The sequence below is a fragment of the Gallinula chloropus genome (genome assembly GCF_964237585.1).
Source record: "Gallinula chloropus genome assembly, chromosome: 2".
Lineage (NCBI taxonomy): Eukaryota > Metazoa > Chordata > Aves > Gruiformes > Rallidae > Gallinula > Gallinula chloropus.
Window position 1 is genome coordinate 83,706 of NC_140086.1, and position 24,314 is coordinate 108,019.

The 24,314-nt window shown below is 64.1% G+C and overlaps 1 protein-coding gene across 1 annotated transcript in view; it reads left to right on the plus strand.

Annotated features, from left to right (window-relative positions):
- LOC311205737 (maestro heat-like repeat-containing protein family member 1) overlaps positions 1–24,314 on the plus strand; it is a gene marked incomplete at its 5' end in the record, with an annotated part of 78,676 nt that overhangs the window by 52,708 nt on the left and 1,654 nt on the right. The window contains 15 exons of the mRNA XM_084280233.1: positions 873–977; positions 1,069–1,204; positions 3,677–3,789; positions 4,851–5,003; positions 7,972–8,126; positions 9,209–9,374; positions 11,189–11,385; positions 15,244–15,381; positions 16,051–16,165; positions 18,495–18,641; positions 19,763–19,951; positions 20,901–21,053; positions 21,146–21,280; positions 22,420–22,522; positions 22,641–22,706. Of these exons, the coding sequence (XP_084136359.1) occupies positions 873–977; positions 1,069–1,204; positions 3,677–3,789; positions 4,851–5,003; positions 7,972–8,126; positions 9,209–9,374; positions 11,189–11,385; positions 15,244–15,381; positions 16,051–16,165; positions 18,495–18,641; positions 19,763–19,951; positions 20,901–21,053; positions 21,146–21,280; positions 22,420–22,522; positions 22,641–22,706 (2,071 nt within the window). The remainder of the gene's footprint in view (positions 1–872; positions 978–1,068; positions 1,205–3,676; positions 3,790–4,850; positions 5,004–7,971; positions 8,127–9,208; positions 9,375–11,188; positions 11,386–15,243; positions 15,382–16,050; positions 16,166–18,494; positions 18,642–19,762; positions 19,952–20,900; positions 21,054–21,145; positions 21,281–22,419; positions 22,523–22,640; positions 22,707–24,314) is intronic.

Consider the following 24,314-nt stretch of genomic DNA (forward strand, 5'->3'; position numbering starts at 1 on the left):
GGTCCTCTGGTACCACTGAGGGGTCTCTGGTACCAGTGAGGGGTCTCAGGTGATGATGGGGGGGTCTCTGGTAACGATGGGTGTGGGTCTCAGGTAATGATGGGGGGGGTGTCTTTGGTACCAGTGAGGGGTCTCAGGTAATGATGGGGGGGGTCTTTGGTACCAGTGAGGGGGTCTCAGGTAACAATGGGGGGAGTCTCTGGTAACGATGGGGGGGTCTCTGGTACCAGTGAGGGGTCTCAGGTAACAGTAGGGGGGTCTCTGGTAACGATGGGGGGATCTCTGGTAGCAATGAGGGGTCTCTGGTAACAGTGGGGGGTCTCTGGTAGCAGAGAGGGGTCTCAGGTAACGATGGGGGAGTCTCTGGTAACGATGGGGGGGGTCTCTGGTACCAGTGAGGGGTCTCAGGTAGTGATGGGGGGGTCTCTGGTAACGATGGGTGTGGGTCTCAGGTAATGATGGGGGGGGTCTCTGGTACAACTGAGGGGTCTCAGGTAACAGTGCGGGGGGGTCTCTGGTAATGATAGGGGGGGTCTCTGGTAGCAGCAAGGGGGTCTCAGGTAACGATGGGTGTGGGTCTCAGGTAACGATGGGGGGGGTCTTTGGTATCAGTGAGGGGTCTCAGGTAATGATGGGGGGGTCTCTGGTAACGATGGGTGTGGGTCTCAGGTAATGATGGGGGGGGTCTTTGGTACCAGTGGGGGGGTCTCAGGTACCAGTGGGGGGTCTCTGGTAGCTGGGGGAGGGGACACACACACAGCCCCACCGTGCAGCCCAGGCTGCGCCGTCGGGGTCGGCACCTGCGCCCCACTTCATGGGCCTGATCCTTGCCCCCTCCCCTGTGCCCCCACCCCCTGCGTCCCCCCCCCCAGCATTTGGGCCCCTGGATCAAGGCGAGCCGGGCGCACGAGCGGCAGCGGGCGGCGGAGCTCAGCGCGGCTCTCCTGGCCTTCTACCTGAGCCAGCTGAACGTCAGCGTGAGTCTGTGTCCCCCCGGCTGGGGGTTGGGCTGTGGCGGTGCCGGGGGGCTGTGGCTAAGGGGGGTGGGTGTGTGTGTGTCCCCCGCAGACCCTCACCCCCTTCTACAACCTGGGCGTGCTGGTGGCGCTCTTCTCGCCGCGCTGCTCCGACTCGCTGCCCGGCGTCCGCCAGCGCGCCGTCGACTGCGTCTACAGCCTGCTCTACATCCAGCTCTGCTACGAAGGTGGGTGTGCTGGGGGAAGGGGGGGGGCAGGGGGTGGGGTTGGTCCCCAGGACCCCCATCCATCCCTCCATCCCTCCCTCCCTCCCTCCCTCCCTCCCTCCCTCCCTCTCTCCATCCATCCATCCATCCATCCATCCATCCATCCATCCATCCATCCCTCCACCCATCCCTCCATCCATCCCTCCCTCCCTCCATCCATGTCCCCCATCCCTCCTTCTATCCCTCCACCTCTCCCTCCATCCCTCCCTCCCTCTCTCCCTCCCTTCCTCCATCCATCCATCCATCCATCCATCCATCCATCCATCCATCCATCCATCCATCCATCCATCTCTCCCTCCCTCCCTCCCTCCCTCCCTCCCTCCCTCCCTCCATCCTTCCCTCCCTCCATCCTTCCTCCCTCCCTCCCTCCCTCCCTCCCTCCCTCTCTCCCTCCCTTCCTCCATCCATCCCTCCATCCATCCACCCATCCCTCCATCCATCCATCCATTCACCTACATCCCCCATCCCTCCCTCCATCCCTCCTTCCATCCCTCCCTCCATTCCTCCCTCCATCCCTCCCTCCATTCCTCCCTCCCTCCCCGTCCCGGCCCCGCTACCGTCCGTTTGCCGCAGAAGCCGGGCGGGTGGGGAAGGTCCCCGGGAGCCGCTGGGTTCCGGAGGGGTTTCCTCGGTGCCGCTCGGCTCCTGGTGTTCCCGTGTCTCCAGGAGAGGTCAGGCCTCCTCTTCAGAGCGGCGCTGGGACTCCAGCTCCAGCTCTCCGGAGCGACAGGGCTCCAGGCATCCCCGGGTCCCAGAAGGATGGGGCTGGCGGGACCCCCTGGGGACAGAGGAGGGGGCTGACAGGACCCCTGGGGATGGAGGAGGGGGCTGACAGGACCCCCTGGGGATGGAGGAGGGGGCTGGCAGGACCCCTGGGGATGGAGGAGGGGGCTGACAGGACCCCTGGGAATGGAGGAGGGGGTTGGTGGGACCCCCTGGGGATGGAGGAGGGGGCTGGGGGACCCTCTGGGGATGGAGGAGGGGGCTGACAGGACCCCCTAGTGATGGAGGTGGGACCCTCTGGAGATGGAGGAGGGGGATGGAGGGACCCTCTGGGGATAGAGAAGGGATCTGGCAGGACCCCTGGGGATGGAGGAGGGGGCTGGCGGGACAGGGGGCAGGGCAGCACCCAGGATCAGGGGGTTGGGATGTCTCCAGAGATGGATGGAGACTCCCCAACCTCTCTGGGCAGCCTGGCCCAGGGCTCTGCCACCCTCCCAGCACAGAGGTTCCTCCTCAGGCTCAGGGGGAACTTCCTCTCCTCCAGCCTGTGCCCACGGCCCCTTGTCCTGTCCCTGAGCCCCCCTGACCACAGCCTGACCCCTCCTGAGCCCACCCCTCAGGGGCTTCTCAGCACTGAGAAGATGCCCCTCAGTCTCCTCTTCTCCAGGCTGAGCAGCCCCGAGTCCCTCAGCCTGTCTGTGCCAGAGATGTTCTGGTGCCCTCAGCACCCCCACAGCCCTTTCCAGGAGCTCCCTGTCCTTCCTGCCCCAGGGAGCACAGCCCCACACCCCCCCTTCCCACAGAGCAGAGCAGAGGGGCAGGAGACCCCCCCATGACCTGCTCCCCACCCCTCTCCTGCCCCGTGGAGCCTGGCCCCACACACGCTGCTCCAGGGCAGGACCTCCCAGCAGCTTGGGGTTCCTAAAAGCCAGGCCAGCTCCTGGGGGGAGTACGATGAGGAACGGGGCTCACCAAACTTGAGAGCCCCTTGAGAGCAGCCCTGTGAGAAGGACCTGGGGATTGTGGTGGATGAGAAGCTTGACATGAGCCAGCAGTGGCTCTGGCAGCTGGGAAGGGCGATGGGATCCTGGGCTCCATCAGCAGAGGGGTGGCAGCAGGGACAGGGAGGGGATTGTCCCTCTCTGCTCTGCCCTCCCCAGCTGGAGTCCTGTGGCCAGAGCTGGGGCCCAACACAAGGAGGATGTGGGGCTGGTGGAGAGGGGTCAGAGGAGCCCCGGGGATGCTCAGGGGGCTGGAGCAGCTCCCCATGGAGAGAGGCTGAGGCTGCTGGGCTGGGTCAGCCTGGAGAAGAGAAGGCTGTGGGGGGACCTCACTGCAGCCTCCCCGTCCCTGAAGGGACCCCAGGAACAGGAGGGGAAGGGGCTTGTTAAAGGGCAGAGACTGGCAAGACAAGGGCTGGAGTGAAGCTGGAGGAGGGAAGGGGGAGAGGAGAGACTGGGGGGAAGTTCTGTGCAGAGAGAGTGGTGAGGGGCTGGAAGGGGCTGCCCAGAGAGGGGGTGGGTGCCCCGTCCCTGGGGGTGTCCAAGGCCAGGTTGGCTGGGGCCCTGGGCAACCTTGTGTAGCTCCAGGCCTGGAGGTTGGTGTCCCTGCCTGTGGCAGGGGGTTGGAGCTCTGGGACCCTTGGGGTCCCTCCCAACCCAGCCCAGTCTGGGATTCTCTGATTCTATGAAACGCTCCCTCCCAACCCAGGCTTCGCCCGGGACCACAGGGATGAGATGGTGGAGGGGCTGAAGGCCCTGAAGAAAGGCCTGGAGGAGCCCGACTTCACCGTGCTCTTCCACACCTGCACCAACATTGCCACGGTGAGGGGGACGGCGAACCCGGCGCGGTCCTGAGCTGCGCCCGCGGCGAGGATGGTCCATCCTGACCAGCTCCACGCGCTGGTGGTGCTGGGGAAACCAGCCATGGGGGGTCTTCTCCTCTGGCTGGAGGAGTCCCCTGGGATGCTCAGGGCATCTCCTTGCTGCTGGTGCTCCGGCGCAGAGATCTGGGCAGCCTGAGCTCTTCAGCCAGCGGGCTGCAGAGGACACCAGGAGCTGGCACCAGAGCCACTCTGGAGCTCCAGAATGGGGGGTCCAGCTGAGCCCCTTAGGAAGCCCTTGAGGTCCTGTTGGAGCGCAGGGTGGTTGACTCTGGAGCTCTGGAATGGGGGTCCAGCTCAGCCCCATGGGAAGCCCTTGAGGTCCTCTCAGTTGTGGTGTCCCAGCCCGTGGTCGTGGTGCCCCAGCCCGTGGTTGTGGTGTCCCAGCCCCTGGTCGTGGTGTCCCAGCCCCTGGTCGTGGTGTCCCAGCCTGTGGTCAAGGTGTCTCAGACCGTGGTCATATCCCAGCCCATGGTCCTGGTGTCCCAGCCCATGGCCCTGGTGTCCCAGCCCCTGGTCGTGGTGCCCCAGCCCCTGGTTGTGGTGTCCCAGCCCATGGCCCTGGTGTCCCAGCCACTGGTTGTGGTATCCCAGCCCCTGGTCGTGGTGTCCCAGCCCCTGGTTGTGGTGTCCCAGCCCGTGGTAATGGTGTCCCAGCCCGTGGTCATATCCCAGCCCCTGGTCATGGTGTCCCAGCCCATGGCCAAGGTGTCCCAGCCTGTGGTTAAGGTGTCTCAGCCCCTGGTTGTGGTGTCCCAGCCTGTGGTCATATCCCAGCCCCTGGTCATGGTGGCCCAGCCCACCTTGAGCACACCCCAGGTTCTCCAGCCATCAGGATGGGGCATGTGGCCTCCTGGCTCTTGCTCCCCTCTGTTCCCCTAGATCTCTGGGCTCCCGCGGGGCGCTGAGCCGAGGGCTCCCCTCATCCAGGCTGGGAAGGGGGTGGCACAGCCCCCAGGGTGACCAAACCCTGAGGCTGCTCCCCCCTCACCCTCCCCACAGGTGATTGGGAAGCGCATCCCCCCAGACCAGCTGATGAGCCTCCTGCTCGCCCTGTTCGAGGGGCTGGGGGACCCCGATACCAACTGTTCCCGAGCCGCCACCGTCATGATCAACTCCCTGCTCAAGGACCGTGGAGGTGTCCTGCAGGAGAAGGTAGGAGGCCACCCCACCATGGCACGGCCCCTGCACCCCAAACCTCCCTTCACTCCCACGTCTGGAGCCCCAAAACCACCTGGTTCCCGCTCACGGCTCCGGCGTGTGCCGGGAGCGCTGGGCTCCTCTGGTTCTGGTGGGGATGGTCCAGGAAGGGGCAGGGAACCTTGGCCAGAGAGTGACACCCAACAGGGATGCTCCAGGAAGGGACAGAGCCCTTGGCCAGAGTGTGACACCCAACAGGGATGCTCCAGGAAGGGACAGAGCCCTTGGCCAGAGTGTGACACCCATCAGGGATGCTCCAGGAAGGAGCTGGAGTGTGACACCCAACAGGGATGCTCCAGGAAGAGACAGAGCCCTTGGCCAGAGTGTGACACCCATCAGGGATGCTCCAGGAAGGGACAGAGCCCTTGGGTAGAGTGTGAGACCCAACAAGGATGTTCCAGGAAGGAACTGGAGTGTGACACCCAACAGGGATGCTCCAGGAGGGGACAGAGCCCCTGGATGGTGTGTGACACCCATCAGGGATGCTCCAGGAAGTAACTGGAGTGTGACACCCAACAGGGATGCTCCAGGAAGGAGCTGGAGTGTGACATCCAACAGGGATGCTGCAGGAAGGGACAGAGCCCTTGGCCAGAGTGTGACACCCATCAGGGATGCTCCAGGAAGGGACTGGAGTGTGACATCCAACAGGGATGCTCCAGGAAGGGACAGAGCCCCTGGATGGGGTGTGACACCAATCAGGGCTGCTCCTGGAAGGGGCAGAGCCCCTGGATGGAGTGTGACACCCATCAGGGATGCTCCAGGAAGGGACTGGAGTGTGACATCCAACAGGGATGCGCCAGGAAGGGACAGAGCCCTTGACCAGAGTGTGACACCCATTAGGGATGCTCCAGGAGGGGACAGAGCCCTTGGGTAGAGTGTGACGCCCAACAGGGATGCTCCAGGAAGGAGCTGGAGTGTGACACCCATCAGGGATGCTCCAGGAGGGGACAGAGCCCTTGGCTGGAGCTCGATACCCGGCACAGGGATGCTGTGGGATGCTCCAGCCCCGATGGGAGATGGGGGGATGCTGAACCCCTCCATCAGCTTCTGGGGACCAGGTTGAACACTCACCCCAGAGATTTTGGGGCGGGCAGAGCTCTCCCCCCCAGCAACCTCCCCTCATTTCCAGCAGGTGCTGACTCTCTCCTCCTCCATCCTCACACCGGGCCAGGCTGCTGCATGGTAGGAGGCGGCGGCGGCCGCTGGCCCGACCGGCTGCGCTCTGGCTCTGGCTCTGGCTCTGGCTCTGGCTCTGGCTCTGGCTGGGGTTGAGGAGTTCAGAGCAGCTCACTTTACCAGAAGGGCTCCTGCTCCTTGGGAAACCTTGGGAGGCTCTGGGGGAGCCCGTTTCTCCTGGCCTGGAAGCGGGGTGGAATGCTTGCAGGGCTTAGAGGTGCTGCCCACAGAAGGCTTCGTGCCTCTAATCCCCCCGTCCTGCCCGGCTCAGCTCCCCCTTTCCTGCGGCTCTAATTGGAAACACCGGCTGCGGCTCCGGCTGCCGCCAGGCTCCCGGTTACCTACCGGCCTCCATCCTCCCCGGGCTGGCTGGGGCTCGCATGAGTCACTCCCGGCTCAGCTCCTGAAACCCGACCTGATGTTAAGCCCCGGGGTGCGCGGGGCAGGGCCGGGGCGCAGCTGGGCCGAGCGCTGCGCGGCTCCGGGCTTAATCCCGGGATTTGGCTGTCAGATCCCGGTCTGTGACGGAGCTTCCTCTCCCTCCTGCTTCCCCGCAGCTTCCTCTCCCTCCTGCTTCCTCAGAGCTTCCGCTCCTGCTTCCCCTCCTGCTTCCCCGGAGCTTCCTCTCCTGCTTCCCTGGAGCTTCCTCTCCTGCTTCCCCAGACTTTCCTCTCCTGCTTCACCAGAGCTTCCTCTCCTGCTTCCCCTCCTGCTTCCCCAGAGCTTCCTCTCCTGCTTCACCAGAGCTTCCTCTCCTGCTTCCCCTCCTGCTTCCCCGGAGCTTCCGCTCCTGCTTCCCCTCCTGCTTCCCCGGAGCTTCCTCTCCCTCCTGCTTCCCTGGAGCTTCCTCTCCTGCTTCCCCTCCTGCTTCCCTGGAGCTTCCCCTCCTGCTTCCCCGGAGCTTCCTCTCCTGCTTCCCCAGACTTTCCTCTCCTGCTTCACCAGAGCTTCCTCTCCTGCTTCCCCGGAGCTTCCTCTCCTGCTTCCCCTCCTGCTTCCCCGGAGCTTCCTCTCCTGCTTCCCCTCCTGCTTCACCAGAGCTTCCTCTCCTGCTTCCCCTCCTGCTTCCCCGGAGCTTCTGCTCCTGCTTCCCCTCCTGCTTCCCCGGAGCTTCCTCTCCTGCTTCCCCTCCTGCTTCCCTGGAGCTTCCTCTCCTGCTTCCCCTCCTGCTTCCCCGGAGCTTCCTCTCCTGCTTCCCCTTCTGCTTCCCCAGAGCTTCCTCTCCTGCTTCCCCAGAGCTTCTTCTCCTGCTTCACCAGAGCTTCCCCTCTCTCCTGCTTCACCAGAGCTTCCTCTCTCTCCTGCTTCCCCAGAGCTTCCCCTCCTGCTTCCCCAGAGCTTCCTCTCCTGCTTCCCCTCCTGCTTCCCCAGAGCTTCCTCTCCCTCCTGCTTCCCCAGAGCTTCCTCTCCTGCTTCCCCAGAGCTTCCTCTCCTTCCTGCTTCCCCAGAGCTTCCTCTCCCTCCTGCTTCTCTTCTCTCTTCTCTCTTCCCTCTTCCCTCTTCCCTCTTCCCTCTTCCCTCTTCTCCCTTCTCCCTTCCCTTCCCCAGGCTGAACCAGCCCATCTCCCTCAGCCTCTCTCAGCCCTCAGGGTCAGGGATGGCTCCTCAGCTCACAGGGAGCTCCGGGGTTCTCCGAGCACCCGCTGGAGGGGAAGGGCCGCGGGCGCACGCCGGCTGCGGAGACACCAGGCACATCCAGGCCCTGGGCTGACACCCCCATCCCCCAAACCATCTCCTGTCCCTTCAGGTCCCCGACCTCATGAGCATCATCCACAGCAAGCTGGAGGAGGTGGACGAGGAGCACATCCGGAAGGCGGCCCAGCAGACGGTCTTCATCCTGGCTGCCCAGCACAAGAGCGTGGTGGTGTCCAGCCTGCTGAGCAGCGCGCTGCCCTTCGACAGGTCCTGCCCCACGCCGCCGCCGCCGCGGCGCGGCACCCGTGCCGGGAGTCTCGCCATGCTGGGGCTGTCACCGTGCCGCGGCGCGGCACCCGTGCTGGGGGTCTCGCCGTGCTGGGGCTGTCACCGTGCCGCGGCGCGGCTCCCATGCTGGGGGTGTCACCGTGTTGGGGCTCTCACCATGTTGGGGCTCTCGCCGTGTTGGGGCTCTCACTGCGCTGGGGCTCTCATCGTGCCTGGGCTCTCACCGTGCTTTGCCTCCTCCTCATCATCCTCCTTGTCCTCTTCCTCCTCCTCTTCCTCCTCCTCCTCCTCCTCCTCCTCCTCCTCCTCCTCCTCCTCCTCCTCCTCCTCCTCCTCCTCCTCCTCCTCCTCCCCCTCCCCCTCCTCCTCTTCCTCTTCATCTTCATCTTCATCTTCCTTGTCCCCTTCCCCTTCCCCTTCCCCTTCCCCTTCCCCTCCCCCTCCCCCTCCCCCTCCCCCTCCCCCTCCCCCTCCTCCTTCCCCTTCCCCTTCCCCTTCCCCTTCCCCTTCCCCTTCCCCTTCCCCTTCCCCTTCCCCTTCCCCTTCCCCTTCCCCTTCCCCTTCCCCTTCCCCTTCCCCTCCCCCTCCCCCTCCTCCTTCCCCTCCCCCTCCTCCTTCCCCTTCCCCTTCCCCTTCCCCTTCCCCTTCCCCTTCCCTTTCCCCTTCCCCTTCCCCTTCCTCCTCGTACCACACCACCGCTCCATCCCTGCTGCTTGCACGGGCCAAGGCCGGAGCTCTCTGGCTGCTGGTGCTGGGGTGGCCGTGGGGTTTTGGGGTGGTGGCTCTGGGTGCGGTGTGAGAGCAGCCACTGGGTGCCAGTCCCGGGCAGCGGGTGCCCAGCCTTCCCCTGCTCCCACAGGCCACCCGGCACGGCTCTCCCACCATCGTGGCATGGTGGTGGCGGTGCCAGGTGGCTCCCATCCGGCGGTGACGCTCTCCTTGCCTTGGGCGACACAACCCCAGTGCTCCCCAGCTCATCACCCCTCGGGTTGACATCGGCACCGTCATCCGGTGCCGACGCAGCTCATCCCCCTCCCTCACCCCCCCATCCCACCCTACAGCCACACGTGCACCATGTGGAGGTCCCTGGCCACTGAGCCCACCCTCACCACCCAAATCCTGGAGCAGCTCCTGGACAAGATCAACCGGGACGTCCCGTACAAGGAGACCAAGTGCTTCCTGCTGGGCAGCGGCTCCGAGCGCGTCGCCACCCCGCTACCCTTGGCCGTACGTATCCCTCTCGCCGCCGCGCTGAGGCCGGAGGTGGTGGTAGGGGGGGGGATCCCATTCCCATTCCCCTTCCCCACCACCTGCACCACTTCCCTTTAATATCTTTGTTTCCCCCTTTCATTTCCTTGGCTCGGGAGCCGGTGCCAGGCGCGGGCTCTGGAAACGCCGCCTCGCTCTGTAATGCCTATTAGAGCTAATCCAGCGGCTCGTAAAAACCCTCTCAGGTGTCCGGCCCCCGAGGGAAACCACTTCAGGTTTTATCCCTCCAGAAAGACCCCCCGTACCCCCCTCTTTCCCTCCCTCCCTCCTCCCCTCCCCAAGCCCAGCTTGGCAGCTCTCTAAGCGGTAAAGCAGCTGTGAAAATTTCCTCCCGCTCATGAAGGGCCCCGAACGCAGATGGGACACGGAATCGGCCGCGCTCAAAGCCAGACCCTCCTCCCCTCCCTCCCCTCCCCTCCCTGCTCTGTATTGAGCCCTGTTAATTATGCCTGGGCAAATTAACTGCCACAGGGCTCCGTGTGCTCGTTGTCTCCCTCGCCCCTAAAACCTGAACCCCCTCTGGATTCTCCCTCCCCCAAAAACCTGAATCCCCTCTGGATCCACTCTCCCCCACCCCTAAAGCCTGAACCCCCTCTGGATCCACTCTCCCTCACCCCTAAAGCCTGATTCCCCCTCCAGATCCTCTCTCCCTCCCTCCCTCCCTCCCTCACCCCTAAAACCTGAACCCCCTCCAGATCTGCTCTTCCTCTGTCACCCCTAAAACCTGAACCCCCTCTGGATCCTCTCTCCCTCCGTCCCTTACCCCTAAAACCTGAACCCCCTCTGGGTTCTCCCTTCCTCCCCCTAAAACCTGAACCCCCTCCAGATCCTCTCTCCCCTAAAACCTGAACCCCCTCCAGATCCCCTCTCCCTCTGTCACCCCAAAAACTTGACCCCCCTCTGGATCTGCTCTCCCTTCCTCACCCCTAAAACTCGAATCCCTTCTAGATCCTCTCTCCCTCCCTCCCTCCCTCCCTCCCTCCTAAAACCCAAACCCCCTCCAGATCTGCTCTTCCTCTGTCACCCCTAAAGCCTGACCCCCCCCTCCAGATCCTCTCTCCCTCCCTCCCTCACCCCTAAAACCTGAACCCCCTCTGGGTTCTCCCTTCCTCCCCCTAAAACCTGAACCCCCTCCAGATCCTCTCTCCCTCCCCCTAAAACCTGAACCCCCTCCAGATCCCCTCTCCCTCTGTCACCCCAAAAACTTGACCCCCCTCTGGATCTGCTCTCCCTTCCTCACCCCTAAAACTCGAATCCCTTCTAGATCCTCTCTCCCTCCCTCCCTCCCTCCCTCCCTCCCCCCTAAAACCTGAACCCCCTCCAGATCCCCTCTCCCTCTGTCACCCCTAAAGCCTGACACCCCTCCGGATCCTCTCTCCCTCCCTCCCTTACCCCTAAAGCCTGAACCCCTTCTGGATCCACTCTCTCTCCCTCTCCCCTAAAACCTGAACCCCCTCTGGATCCTCTCTCCCTCCCTCACCCCTAAAACCCGACCCCCCTCCAGATCCCCTCTCCCTCCCCGGGTTCAAGCCACCAGCTTGCGTTAAGTGGCCGCAGCTCCACCGGAGCTGCCAGTGCCACACGGTGGGGTTACCCCAGGCTGGGGGTGGGTGGAAAGATGCCGGCGCCTCGTTAGTCCCGGTGCTGCTGGAAGGGGAAATACCCAACGGGAAGAACCCCCCCCCTGACTGGGTTATTTACTAACAGCCCCCGGCACGGGACATCCCCTCCTAATCCTCATCTCCCCCCTTCGCTCCCGCTCCCTTCCCCAGGCCACATGTGCTCTGTATGAGATCATGTCTGCTCCGGAGTCTGGGCCAGCGGTGCTGGGGCTCTACGCGCCCTTGTTTGTGACTCTCCTGCTGCGCCTCAGCTGCACCGTGGGTGTCCAGCTACCGAAGAACCTCCAGAGCAGGGAGAGGAGGAGCGGCAGCCACGGCACCGCTCCCCGGAGCCTCCATCCCTGCAGGTACGGCGCGGCCGGCGCGGAGGGCACCTGCCGCCTACAACTCCTTGGTTGGTTGGTTGGTTGGTTGGTTGACTGGTTGGTTGGTTGTGCGACCGCCGCGGCACACACGCCGCGGTTGTCACCGGGAGGGCCGGGTGATGACCCCCTGACCGTAACGCTTTGGCTGCGGAGACCGGAGCTGTGTGGTGTGGTTTGGGCTCTGGGGTTTGGCTGGAGAGGGATTATTTTGGGGAGGGGGCGGGGGGGAAGGGGTTGGGGGGGGGTTGGTGTGCTGTCTTGCATGGAACACGATCTCTGAATTGGGAAGCATTAAATCAGCCGCCTCCGCAGCCGGCGCGGCGAAAGACGTGCTCCTCGGAGCAGCCGCCGCAGCGCCGGAGCCGTGCCGGATTGGGTTACTGCCCCGGCCTCCCCAAAAAGCCGCGCTGGCTCTCGGGATGGGGCTCGCTGGGGACGGTGGAGCTGGATGAGCGTTTCTTGGTGATGGCACCTGCCTCTGTTTCCCCAGCACTGGGAGGGTGAAGCTGGGAAGAGCAAACTTCCCGGCTCCGTCGCGGTGACAGCCGCATCCCAGCTCGTTCTCCTTTGGTGCTCTGAGCTCCTGGTGTCTTTCATCACTGCTGAGGGGTCTCAGGGGGATGGTTGGGGTCCCAAAGAGCAGCTGTGCCCCCCACCTGGTTACAAAACCATCACAGACCTGCGTTGAGTGGTGACATGCCAGGACACCGACAGCCGCCGCGCGGCCCGGCCGGGGGAGCGATTGGCAGCTCTTTAAGTTGGGGGTCAGGTTCTGACCCCGCCGTGGGGCTGCTGGTGCTGGGTTGTAACTGTGAGGGGGTAACAAGGCTCCCTCTGAAACCCCAACACCCACGGGGCTGGTTGCTGGGCCTCAGAGTGAGTCGCCGCGGCTGCTCCGTGATCCTCAGCTCGAGCCGAGCAGCCGGCGCGGAGCAGCTCCCGGCGTGGTCCTGTCCATCCATCCCCTTCAGAACAGGAGGATGCTGGGAAGGTCTCCACCAGCCAGGCTTTGCCCCAGCTGCAGAGGGAGAGGAGACCCCAGGCTCCACATCCTGGCGCAGGCATCAGCAGTGGTGTCGGCTACTGGGCGTTCCCAGTACAGCTGCTGTGCTGGGAGAGCTGGGACACCACGGAGGCTGAGCCCGGGTTAGGCGGATGCCGGTGCCCATCTCCCATTGATGTTTTGTGGGATCGGTGCCTCATCCCAGGAGCTGGTTACAATATCCAGGTGGTTTCCTCTGCCTGTGGTGGGAATTCAAAGTCCTGGTGACGTTTGAACGCCCAAGAGCGATGGCGAAGGCGCCCGCGGTCGCTTGGCAGGAAGGGGAGGTTGGGTGACACCAGCTTTTCTTGGAGAGGAAGGAAGGAGGTGGCTGTAGGATGCTGAGAAGAGCCAAGCTGGGGAAGGAGCAGCTTTGTGCCAGGGCCGTGCCCACTCTGGGCTTCCCACCCCTTGCGACGGAGCGGGGGAGCCTGGGATGGCTCCTGGAACCCGGGGAGGTTCAAGTGGAGCGGGAATCCCTGGGGCTTTGCTGGGAAACGGGCAGGTCCCTCATGAGGAGATACCCACCGGCAATGGGATGGTGGGTGTCAGAGCTTGTCCTCAGCCATGGAGCTGCTGGGAGGTTCGTTGGCTGTCGCTGGTCTCTGTTGGCCATCACTGGTCTCTGTTGGCTATCACTGGTCTCTGTTGGCCATCACTGGTCTCTGCTGCCCATTGCTGGTCTCTGTTGCTTGTTGCTGGTCTCTGTTGGCCATCGCTGGTCTCCATCGGCTGTCGCTGGTCTCCGTTCCCCATCACTGGTCTCTGTTGCCTGTTGCTGGTCTCCATTGGCCATTGCTGGTCTTCATTGATGGTCTCCATCAGCTGTCGCTGGTCTCCATCAGCTGTCACTGGTCTCCATTGGCCATCACTGGTCTCTCTTGGCCATCGCTGGTCTCCATCAGCTGTTGCTGGTCTCTGCTGGCCATCACTGGTCTCCATTGGCTGTTGCTGGTCTCCATCCCCCATCACTGGTCTCCATCACTCATCACTGGTCTCCGTTGGCCATCACTGGTCTCTGTTGCCCATTGCTGGTCTCTATCACCAGTCACTGGTCTCCATCATCCACGAGCATGGAAGTTTATTTTGCCCACGCTGCAAGAACGTTAAACCCACTGGAGCATCCTGGGGCTGAGCGCTGGGTACACAGGCAAAGCCTGGGGGGGGTCACAGAGTTCTTGTGCCCCCAGATTCCAGGATGGCGCCTCCATCACACCCAAGCTGGAGCACGATTCAGGCTGGGCGTTGGGATCTGGAGCTCGCTGCCAGCGAGGGGGAGGACCCCAGGAATGGGCTGAGAAGACCGGTGCTGTACCAGATAAACGCGGTGGGCTGAGGGCAACCTTGTGGTGGTGGTGGAAGGAGAGTGGCTGGCTCTGCCAGGACCGGCCAGAGCGTAAGTTGGCCAATGCCCAGCGCCGTGGTGGTGTGTGGGGATGGATTCTCCCCTCTGGAGCTGAGGTGGTGGATGCTCCAGCCATTCCAGGCAGATTGAGGTCAGGGACTTGCTCCATGGAAGGAGCTCGCCCAACAGCGATGCCCGATGCTGGGCAGCTGGGCTGCGGCTCGCGGCGCGGCAGCTCCGGCTGTCTGTCCCTGCCATCCAGCTGGAAACCACCAAACACCCTCGTGGCTGCGCTCTGGAACCGGCGAACCGTGGCTGTTACGTACGCTGGCAGATGGTGGCAGGGTGCTTGTGCCTAAGGGTTCTGTTAATTAGTCACTAATTAATTCCTCGTCGCGCCGCAGCCTTCATGCAGCCGGGATGCCGGAGGGCTCCGGGCTTTTCTGGGGGAGCCGAGTGAGGTCGCTCCCAGACCATCCACAGTCCTGCTTCTCAGAGGCTGCTCTGGGTGGGATCTGTGGGGTGGGCTCGGGGTTTCGGCACCGTCCATCCCACCGGTGCCGGGCCTGCGGAGCAGCGTGGGACCGGCCAGTGGGTGCTCGGGGGACGCGGTGGAGACCCCTTCTCATGAGCGGAGGAGGGAGTGGGATGCAAACCCATCGTCTTCCCCCTCCAGCTCCTTGTGCTCTTGCCCTGGGCTTGTCCAAGGGGGTCCTGGGTGCTCATCCAGGAGCAACCCGGCTCCTGAGCAAACCAAGGGTGGTGCGGAGGTGCTGGAAGCCGCCGGCGTGGCCACACAGGGGCCGCTTCCCCCTTACGGTGCAGCCACACTCGTTATCCATCCCTGGTCCACGTGCCACTGGACATCCATGGTTAGGCCAAGCTGAGCTCTCCCGGGGACACACCGGTCCCTTGTCACTGCGGTTTGGTCCCCTAGAGCAGCCGGAGCCCAGCCCCGGAGCCACCAGACCCCAGTGCTGAGATGCTCCAGCCAACCCCCATCCCCTTTGTGCGGCGGTACCCCCCTTCCCCGCGCTCACACCGGAGGCCGGGGGTCTCTCCGCCGCCGGTACTTGTTTTGACAGCGTGATGTATGGTTCCCATCTGTTGCTCCGTGCTCGCAGCAGAGTAATCCCCACCTATAAAACATTAACCCAAACCCCCCCCTGGCCCCCCCTGAGCCCTCCTGAAAGCAGCCCTGGACTCCTTCCCTTTGCGGTCCGTCGCCTTGGATCCCTCGGCCGGCGGCCGCGGCGCTGCGAGTGGAAGTAGCTGTGAGTTATGGGCTCGGCTCGCTCCAGCCAAAGCCCTTCCATAACTCATCCCGTCCTCGGGCGCCCCAACGCCTCCCGCGTGGCCCCGGCGCTCGGCGGGGCCAGGACTTCCCTCGCCCGCCGCCGTGCGTGCGAGCGAGCTGCCGGCCCTGACCCGGCCGCCGCGCTTCTCTCCCCAGCTGTGCCGTGGAGACGCTGAAGGTGATGCTGGCACGGGGCGGCAGCGAGGACGTCACCGTGGCCGTGGGTAACGCCGGCGGATGGGAGCTGATGGCGAGTCCGGAGAGGCACCACGATGGGATCGCCGTGCTCGCCGGGTAAGGCCGCGCACCGGTGCTCTGGGCGTCCTGGGTGCACGGGGTGGCCCTGAGGCATCCCCAAAGCTCCTGGCTGGAGACTTTTGGGTTTGCCTTTCGCCCTCGTGGTTCCTCAAGCGTCGCGGTGACATCCCGTCACCGCCACCGGCTGCCCGGCAGCCACCCCATCCTTCCCGCAGCGGTGGCGGTGGCTGTGCCACCTCGTGCCAAACCGGCAGCGGGTTCGGCGCGAGGCCGAGGGCTGACGCAGCCACAGCCCCGGTTCGGCAGAGCCCGGTTCAGCCGGGGCCTTGGCCGTCCCTCCGCCCAGCGCCGTTAATAGCTCTTGGCCGGCCGCGGCGGAGACGAGCGGCTTGGGGATTTTCCAGGCTTTGCCAAAACGCTTCAGTGAGCCACCCAAACACTTGAGACCGGCTCATCCCAGACAAAACCCGGCGCTCTCAGCCAAGCTTTGCCGGAGCTCAGCCCTGCCAGGGTGCCCGGTGAGCACCCGGCGGCGGCTGGGTCCTGCCCAAGGCCACCGGCTCTTCCATCCCGCGATGCCGGTCCTGCGGCAGCGTGGAATCTGGGCAGAGGGGCTCACAGGCCTCCTTGAACCCCCAACCCAGGGGTGGGGGGTGTCGGGGGTGGCCTGCAGCCGGTGATGCCCACACCCTTGTCTGTCGGCAGCGCGATGGCACGGCACGCCGGCCCCCGGCTCCCCCTGATCGTGAAGAACCTCATCCCCACGCTGAGCAGCGTCTTCGACAGCCAGCGGATCACCGCCACCGCCTTCCTCGCCGAGGTGAGCGGGGCTGCGTCGCGGGGCCGGGCCGCCACCGCCGCCTGGCTCTTGGCTGTCCGTCTGTCCATCCATCCATCCATCCATCCATCCATCCATCCATCCATCCATCCATCCATCCCCCAGGCGGGGTTGAGCTCTGGCTTCTGGAAGAGTAGGGGAGGGGGGGGTGATGGAGGGATGGCAGCGTCGCGCTCGCGGGAGGCCAACTCTGAACGCATCGCCGCCGCGCGCCAGCAATCCGTCCTGACGTCCTGACGTACCGCCCGCAGGAATGGGGTGACTCAAGTCCTTTCCCCCCCCTCCCCAACCTCCCCAATCCCCCCCCTACCTCTCCCCACCTCCTTTCCTTTCACCCGCCCTGCAGCCAGCAGCCGGCCAGCGCTACCGCTCCGCACATCCCACCGTAGAGCCCTGGGCCGCGCCGGGAGGTTTCGTTACATAAAGGAGCGGAACCGTATCCCACCCCCCCCCTTATAAACCACCCTTTAAATTCGCAGCTGCTGCAGCAGCCTGGGCTCGGGGCTCTGTTTTTATTTGCTGCTCGGAGGGGGGAGCTGCCGGCCCGGCTCTTGGAGCCCGGCCCAGAATCTGCTTCAGTTTTGGAGTGCGGTTGGCTCCCCGGCATCCTTCAAGGGTTTAAAATAGCAGCCTTGCCTCACCGTGGAGCTGGAGAGGGGAAGGAAGCAAATGCCTGTGTCTCCCCCCTCCTCTATCCCCCCCCCGCTCCCCACTCCCTGCCCCTCTCCGAAGTGATGAGGTGAGAGCTCGGTCCCCTTTGGCTCGGCCGCGCCGGTGACGGGGATGACAGAGGGGAAGGGAGGAAGGCTGGAGCGCGGGGGGACGGCGTGACGCGGCCGCTGAGCTCAACCTGCGCCGGCACCTCTTAACCCAGGATTGCCCCCTCCTTCAGCACAGCCACCCCCAGCCCAGGGTGACCCCCCAGCCCCGTCCAAGCCAGCCTTGAGCCCGGCCAGGGATCCCGGGGCAGCCCCAGGGTCTCTGGGCACCCTGTGCCAGGGCTGCCCCCTCCCCAGGAAGGGTTCCTGCCCCCCAGCCCCTCTACACCCCCCTCCTGCAGCTGGAGACTGTTCCCCTGGGCCTGGCCCTCCCTGCCCTGGGCACCAGCCCCTCTCCAGCTCTCCTGGAGCCCCTCAAGGGATGGGAAGGGGCTCTGAGCTCTCCCCAGAAGCAGTCTCCTCTTCTCTTCTCTTTTCTCTCTTCTCTTCTCTTCTCTTCTCTTCTCTTCTCTTCTCTTCTCTTCTCTTCTCTTCTCTTCTCTTCTCTTCTCTTCTCTTCTCTTCTCTTCTCTTCTCTTCTCTTCTCTTCTCTTCTCTTCTCTTCTCTTCTCTTCTCTTCTCTTCTCTTCTCTTCTCTTCTCTTCTCTTCTCTTCTCTTCTCTTCTCTTCTCTTCTCTTCTCTTCTCTTCTCTTCTCTTCTCTTCTCTTCCTCCTCCTCCTCCTTCTCCTTCTCCTTCTCCTTCTCCTTCTCCTTCTCCTTCTCCTTCTCCTTCTCCTTCTCCTCCAGGCTGAGTCCCCCCACCCCAGTTCCCCCCACCCAGGAAGGGCTATGCCATGTCCCTGGGAGGGCAGCATCCCACCCCAACCCCCTGCCCTGCCCTGGGAAGCTCCTCCAAGGTTTGGGAGCAGTAACACCCAGCAGACAGGGTGTCCTGCACGGGGTGGGGTCTGTGCCCATGGAGCTCCATCCCTCAGATCCACATCTCTCCGGTGGTGCCGGGGAGGGTCCGGTGCCTCACCTGAGCCCAGGGAGGTGACGTCAATCACCCTTCCCTTGCCCACTGACGCTGGGACCACACCGCAGCCTGTCACTGGGCCTGTCACTTGCTGGTGGTGGAGCCGTGCTGGTGTCCCCAGTCCCCTCCCATTTCGCAGTCTGTTGTTCCCCAGCTCTTCCTTCCTCCCCTCTGAGCCCAGGAGAGTCTTCTCCCCTCTTCCAGCCAGTGGAAACATCCCCCAGTTCCCAAATACTCTGGAGCGTGGCTCAGCCACGTCACCAGCCCGTGGATGCCCCTTGTCAGGCCCTTCCACGCAGGGTCTCCAACATCATCTCCTGGAGGCTGGGGGGCTTTTCCCACCCCAGCTCTGGGTCCTGAGTCCTCGTGCCTCACAGGTGGCCCCAGTCAGGTTGGGGGGGTTCTCTGGGTGCTGACTCCAGCTTCCCACTCCTTCCCAACTGGATTTCACTGGTCACTTGGGACCCCCCAAACCCTGGTACCAGCTGAGGGGTGCGGATTGTGGGGTCTCCCCCATCCCGGGATGAGGACCCGGAGCAGCCGCCGTTGCTGAGCTGAGGCTCTTTCCCTCTCCAGCTCCTCAGCAGTAACGTGGTGACAGACCTGATCCTGCTGGAGCCCATGATGGACAACATGACGGGGAGACAGAAGGACACCTGCACCCTGGTGCGGATGCTGGCGCTGCGCGGGCTGGGCAACGTCGCCACCGGCGCGCCGGAGAAGGTGAGGGCGAAGCCCGCGGGCTCCACGTGGGATGGGTCCCTGCTGAGCCAGCCCCACGGTGGGGTTCAGGCTGGGAGAGGAGCTGCTGACATGCAGCCCCATGGTGGGGTGTGGGGCTGCCGCCCTGACCCCGCTGTGGTGCCCGGCCCGTGCCAAACCCCAGATCCCCAGGACACTCCTGGGACCTGGCAGTGAAGATATGGAGCTCCTAGTGCTGGTCCAGCGCAGGTCTGGGAGGATGCTCGTGCTCCTGCTGGTGTGGGTGGCTTAAGGCCAGCAGTCCGTCCATCTGTCTGTCCATCCATCCATCCACCTGTCCATCCATCCCCCATTCCTTCCTTCCTCCATCCCTCCCTCCATCCCTCCACCCATCCCTCCACCCATCCCTCCATCTCTCCGTCCATCCATCCATCCCTCCATCCATCCATCCATCCATCCATCCATCCATCCATCCATCCCTCCCTCCATCCCTCCATCCATCCATCCATCCATCCATCCATCCATCCATCCATCCCTCCATCCGTCCCTCCATCCCTCCATCCCTCCCTCCCTCCCTACATCCATCCATCCATCCATCCATCCATCCATCCATCCATCCATCCATCCATCCCTCCCTCCATCCCTCCCTCCCTACATCCATCCATCCATCCATCCATCCATCCATCCATCCATCCATCCATCCATCCCTCCCTCCATCCCTCCCTCCCTACATCCATCCATCCATCCATCCATCCATCCATCCATCCATTCCTCCACCCATCCCTCCATCTCTCCATCTCTCCATCCCTCCATCTCTCCATCTCTCCATCCATCCATCCATCCATCCATCCATCCATCCATCCATCCATCCATCCATCCATCCATCGCTCCATCCATCCCTCCATCCTTCCATCCCTCTCTCCCTCCCTCCATCCTTCTCCTCCCCAGCCACGCGCCCTGCGCCGGGCACAGCCGAGCGCTCCTCTGTACCACATCCACGGCACTGGCAGGAGGGGAACCAGTGGCTGCGCCGAGCGGTGGTGCCAGAGGCGCTTTGCCCCCAGCTCCACCTGCAGCAGCACCCCAGGTGTCCCTCACCCCCCCCCCCCCCCCCCCAAAACCCATCCCCGCTCCCCTGGCAGGTGCGGAAACACGGCGCCAAACTCCTGGCGTCCATGGTCAACGGCCTGGATGACAGAGACGACCCCCAGAACCTGGTTGCGCTGGAGGCCATGGCCGGGCTCTCCAAGCTCCTGGCTCACGTGGAGGAGAGGGACGTGCAGGCCATGCTCCTGCACAGCGCCATCAGGATCCGGCCCTTCTTCGACAGCGTAAGGCAGCGCCGCCGGCGCGGTGCTCGCCGGCGCGGCGGGGCCATGTGCGGGCATCGCGGGATGGGACGAGGGGAGCAGGGATGGGGGGAGCAGGGGTGTCCTCCCCGGCTTTGTGGGTGCCCTGTGCCCCACACAGAGCTTCTGATGGGGGCTGGTGGCTCCATCCTCACTGCTCAGCCCCTTCCAAGGGCTGGAGGGGATGGTGTGGGGACTCCCTGGCCACCAGCCGGTGCTCCCAGTGGTCCCAGCAGGAGCAAACTGGGATGATGGCAGCTGAAATTTGGAATGGAGACCAACCAGACTCCCACACTGAGCTCCAAGAGGTGCTGGGGGCGCGGGGCGGGTGGCAGCCTCTCCCTCCTCCAGCCTGAGGAGCTGGGTGGTGGGTGCTCGGTGTCCCCTGAGGTGGGAGATGGCCCTCTCCAGCCTGAGGAGCTGGGTGGTGGGTGCTCAGTGTCCCTGAGGTGGGAGATACCCCAGTGGGGTTCCAGCTGAGCCACACTCGCCCCCCTCCAGCCTGAGGAGCTGGGTGGTGGGTGCCTGGTGTCCCCTGAGGTGGGAGATGCCCCGGGGGGTTCCAGCTGAGCCCCACTCGCCCCTCTCCAGCCTGAGGATCTGGGTGGTGGGTGCTCGGTGTCCCCTGAGGTGGGAGATGCCCTGGTGGGGTTCTGGCTGAGCCCCACTCGTCCCCCTCCAGCCTGAGGATCTGGGTGGTGGGTCCTCAGTGTCCCCTGAGGTGGGAGATGCCCCTCTCCAGCCTGAGGAGCTGGGTGGTGGGTGCCTGGTGTCCCCTGAGGTGGGAGATGCCCCGGGGGGGTTCCAGCTGAGCCACACTCAGCCCCCTCCAGCCTGAGGAGCTGGGTGGTGGGTGCCTGGTGTCCCCTGAGGTGGGAGATGCCCCGAGGGGCTCCAGCTGAGCCCCACTCACCCCCCTGGTGCCCCCCAGGAGCAGCCAGACCTCCGGCGCTCGTCCATCGCCCTCTTCGGCACCCTGACCAAGTTCAGCGAAGGCACCTGCGACGTCTTCTTCGAGCAGATCCTGAACGGGCTGGTCACCCTCCTGCTGCACCTCCAGGACCCCAGGCCAGAGGTGGTCAGGGTGAGTCCCCCCCTTCCCAGCTCCTTCCCGGTGGGATCGGGGGCTCTGGGGGCACCCACCCGGCTCCAGCATCCCCTCTCCTCCCACCACAGGCCTGCAAGTTCGCCCTGCGCATGTGTGGGCCCAGCATGGGGTGTGAGGGGCTCTGTGACATGTTCCTCAACCACCTGCGGGACGACAGGACCCTCCACTACGGGGAGTTCATGAACAACGTCTGCAAACACCTGGTGAGCAACAGGCAGAGCCGCTGGCACCGGCGCCGGCACCACCCGGGGGGTGGGGGGGTCTCTGGAGCTTCCAGGAGGTGGTGGAGGGAGCTCCTGAGCTTCCAGGAGATGGTGGAGGGATCTCCAGAGCTTCCAGGAGGTGGTAGAGGGAGCTCCTGAGCTTCCAGGAGGTGGTGGAGGGAGCTCCAGAGCTTCCTGGAGATGGTGGAGGGATCTCCAGAGCTTCCAGGAGGTGGTGGAGGGAGCTCCAGAGCTTCCAGGAGATGGTGGAGGGAGCTCCAGAGCTTCTAGGAGGTGGTGGGCGGAGCTCCAGAGCTCCCAGGAGATGCTGGATGGAGCTCCTGAGCTTCCAGGAGATGGTAGAGGGAGCTCCAGACCTTCCAGGAGATGGTAGAGGGAACTCCAGAGCTTCCAGGAGATGGTGGATGGAGCTCCAGGGCTTCTAGGAGGTGGTGGATGGAGCTCCAGAGCTTCCAGGAGGTGGTGGAGGGAGCTCCAGAGCTTTCAGAAAATGGTGGAGGGAGCTCCAAAGCTTCCAGGAGGTGGTAGTGGGAGCTCCAGAGCTTCCAGGAGGTGGTGGAGGGATCTCCAGAGCGTCTAGGAGATGGTGGTGGGAGCTCCAGAGCTTTCAGAAGATGGTGGAGGGAGCTCCAAAGCTTCCAGGAGGTGGTAGTGGGAGCTCCAGAGCTTCCAGGAGATAGTGGAGGGAGCTCCAGAGCTCCCAGGAGATGGTGGGGGGATCTCCAGAGCTTCCAGAAGATGGTAGTTGAAGCTCCAGAGCTTCCAAGAGATGATGGAGGGATCTCCAGAGCTTCCAGGAGATGGTGGTTGGAGCTCCAGAGCTTCCAGGAGATGCTGGATGGAGCTCCAGAGCTTTCAGAAGATGGTGGAGGGAGCTCCAAAACTTCCAGGAGATAGTGGAGGGAGCTCCAGAGCTCCCAGGAGATGATGGAGGGATCTCCAGAGCTTCCAGGAGATGGTGGTGGGACCTCCAGAGCTTCCAGTAGATGGTGGATGGAGCTCCTGAGCTTTCAGAAGATGGTAGAGGGAGCTCCAGAGCTCCCAGGAGCTGGTGACAGGGGTGTGGGCAGCCGGCGCCGTGTCCTGCCCGACTTCCTGTGCCGCTGGTTGTCTCCCAGATGCAGAGTTACCCCGAGATGCTGAACCGCCTCATCTCCACCAACCTCTTCTACTTCAAGAGCAGCTGGGCCGACATCCGAGCCGCTGCGCCCATGTTCATCGGTGAGGTGCCGCTGCCCACCCGCCCCGGCCCCCTCCCCGGCGCTACGGGGTCCCCTTGGATCCGGGGGGACCCTCGGTGGGGTCTGGACTGACCCCCAACCCCCATGTTGTCCCTCAGGCTTCCTCGTGCTGCACGTGGACGAAGACAACTGTCAGCAAGTGGACCTGGACCAGCTCATTTCGGGTGAGGGGGGTGCTGGGGAGGGGGGAGTCGCCTCTGCCCCTGGGATGGGGCTTGGGGATGGGGCTCAGCCCTGTGCCATGGGACTCAGCCTTGTGCCATGGGGCTCAGCCCTGTGCCATGGGGCTCAGTGCTGGGTGATGGGACCCAATGCTGGGTGATGGGGCTCAGTGCTGGGTGATGGGGCTCAGTCCTGTGCCATGGGGCTCAGTCCAGTGCCATGGGGCTCAGTGCTGGGTGATGGGGCTCAGTTATGTGCCATGGGGCTCAGTTCTGTGCCGTGGGGCTCCGTGCTGGGTGATGGGGCTCAGTGGTGAGTGAGTGAATGGGGCTGAGTGGTGAGTGATGGGGCTCAGCACCAGGCGATGGGGTTCAGTCCTGTGCTGTGAGGCTCAGTGCTCTGCCGTGGGGCTCAGCCCTCTGCCATGGGGCTCCGAGCCAGCCCATGGGGCTCAGCAGTGACCAGTGCCATGGGGCTCAGCCCTGTGCCATGGGGCTCAGCAGTGAGCAATGGGACTCAGAGCCAGCCCATGGGGCTCAGCAGTGACCAGTGCCATGGGGCTCTCAGTGCTCTGCCATGGGGCTCAGTGCTCTGCCATGGGGCTCAGCAGTGAATGACCAGTGCCATGGGGCTCTCAGCCCTGTGCCATGGGGCTCAGCAGTGAGTGATGGGGTTCAGTCCTGTGCCATGGGGCTCAGTGCTCTGCCATGGGGCTCAGCCCTCTGCCATGGGGCTCAGAGCCAGCCCATGGGGCTCAGCAGTGACCAGTGCCATGGGGCTCTCAGCCCTGTGCCATGGGGCTCAGCAGTGAGTGATGGGGCTCAGCCCTGTGCCATGAGGCTCAGCAGTGAGCAATGGGGCTCAGCCCCCGTGCCATGGGGCTCAGAGCCAGCCCATGGGGCTCAGCAGTGAGTGATGGGGCTCAGCCCTGTGCCATGGGGCCCCCAAGGCTCTTGCCCAGCCCTGGGGCCGGGGCAAAGGCAGGGCCTGGCTCACCCTCCCGTGGGAGCCCCGTGCTCCCCACAGAGGGACGAAGCCGCGACGGGATCCAGCTCCCTCCAGTCCACAGTGCGACCCGGTGCAGCCCCTTCCCAGCTGAGCCAGGGGGGACACAGGGAACATCCCCAACCTCAGGGTCAGCCCAGGCAGGATGAGCCCAGCACCTGCCGACCCGTGATCCCCGGGCTGGAAACCCGCGGTGCTGCCACGACCCGAACCATCGGCACGGGGACACCGAGGCAGCAGCTGGTGTGCACCCTGTGTGCATCCAGGGGGCCAAGCCAGGGAGCGGGGGCTCTGCCAGGGGGTACCAAGCAAACCCCACAGCCCCTCAGACAGTGTCCCCAACACCCATTCCAGAGCTCTGGGGAGGGCGTTAGCGCAGCCTCTCCGTGTCAGGGCTCTCCGTGGCGCTCCCCCCCTGTTCCCCGTTGGAGCGAGGGCTCGTTAGGGAGGCCTAATAAAAAAGTCCAGCTTGAAGCTGGTGGCATTTTGGAGCGGAGTTAAGTAATTTTCCTGGATTTCAGGGATTTTTTCCCTGTCACCGGTGACCTCATAGCATAGAGTAATGCACGGAAACTTGCGGATTGTTCCAAGGGAGCTTAAAAAAC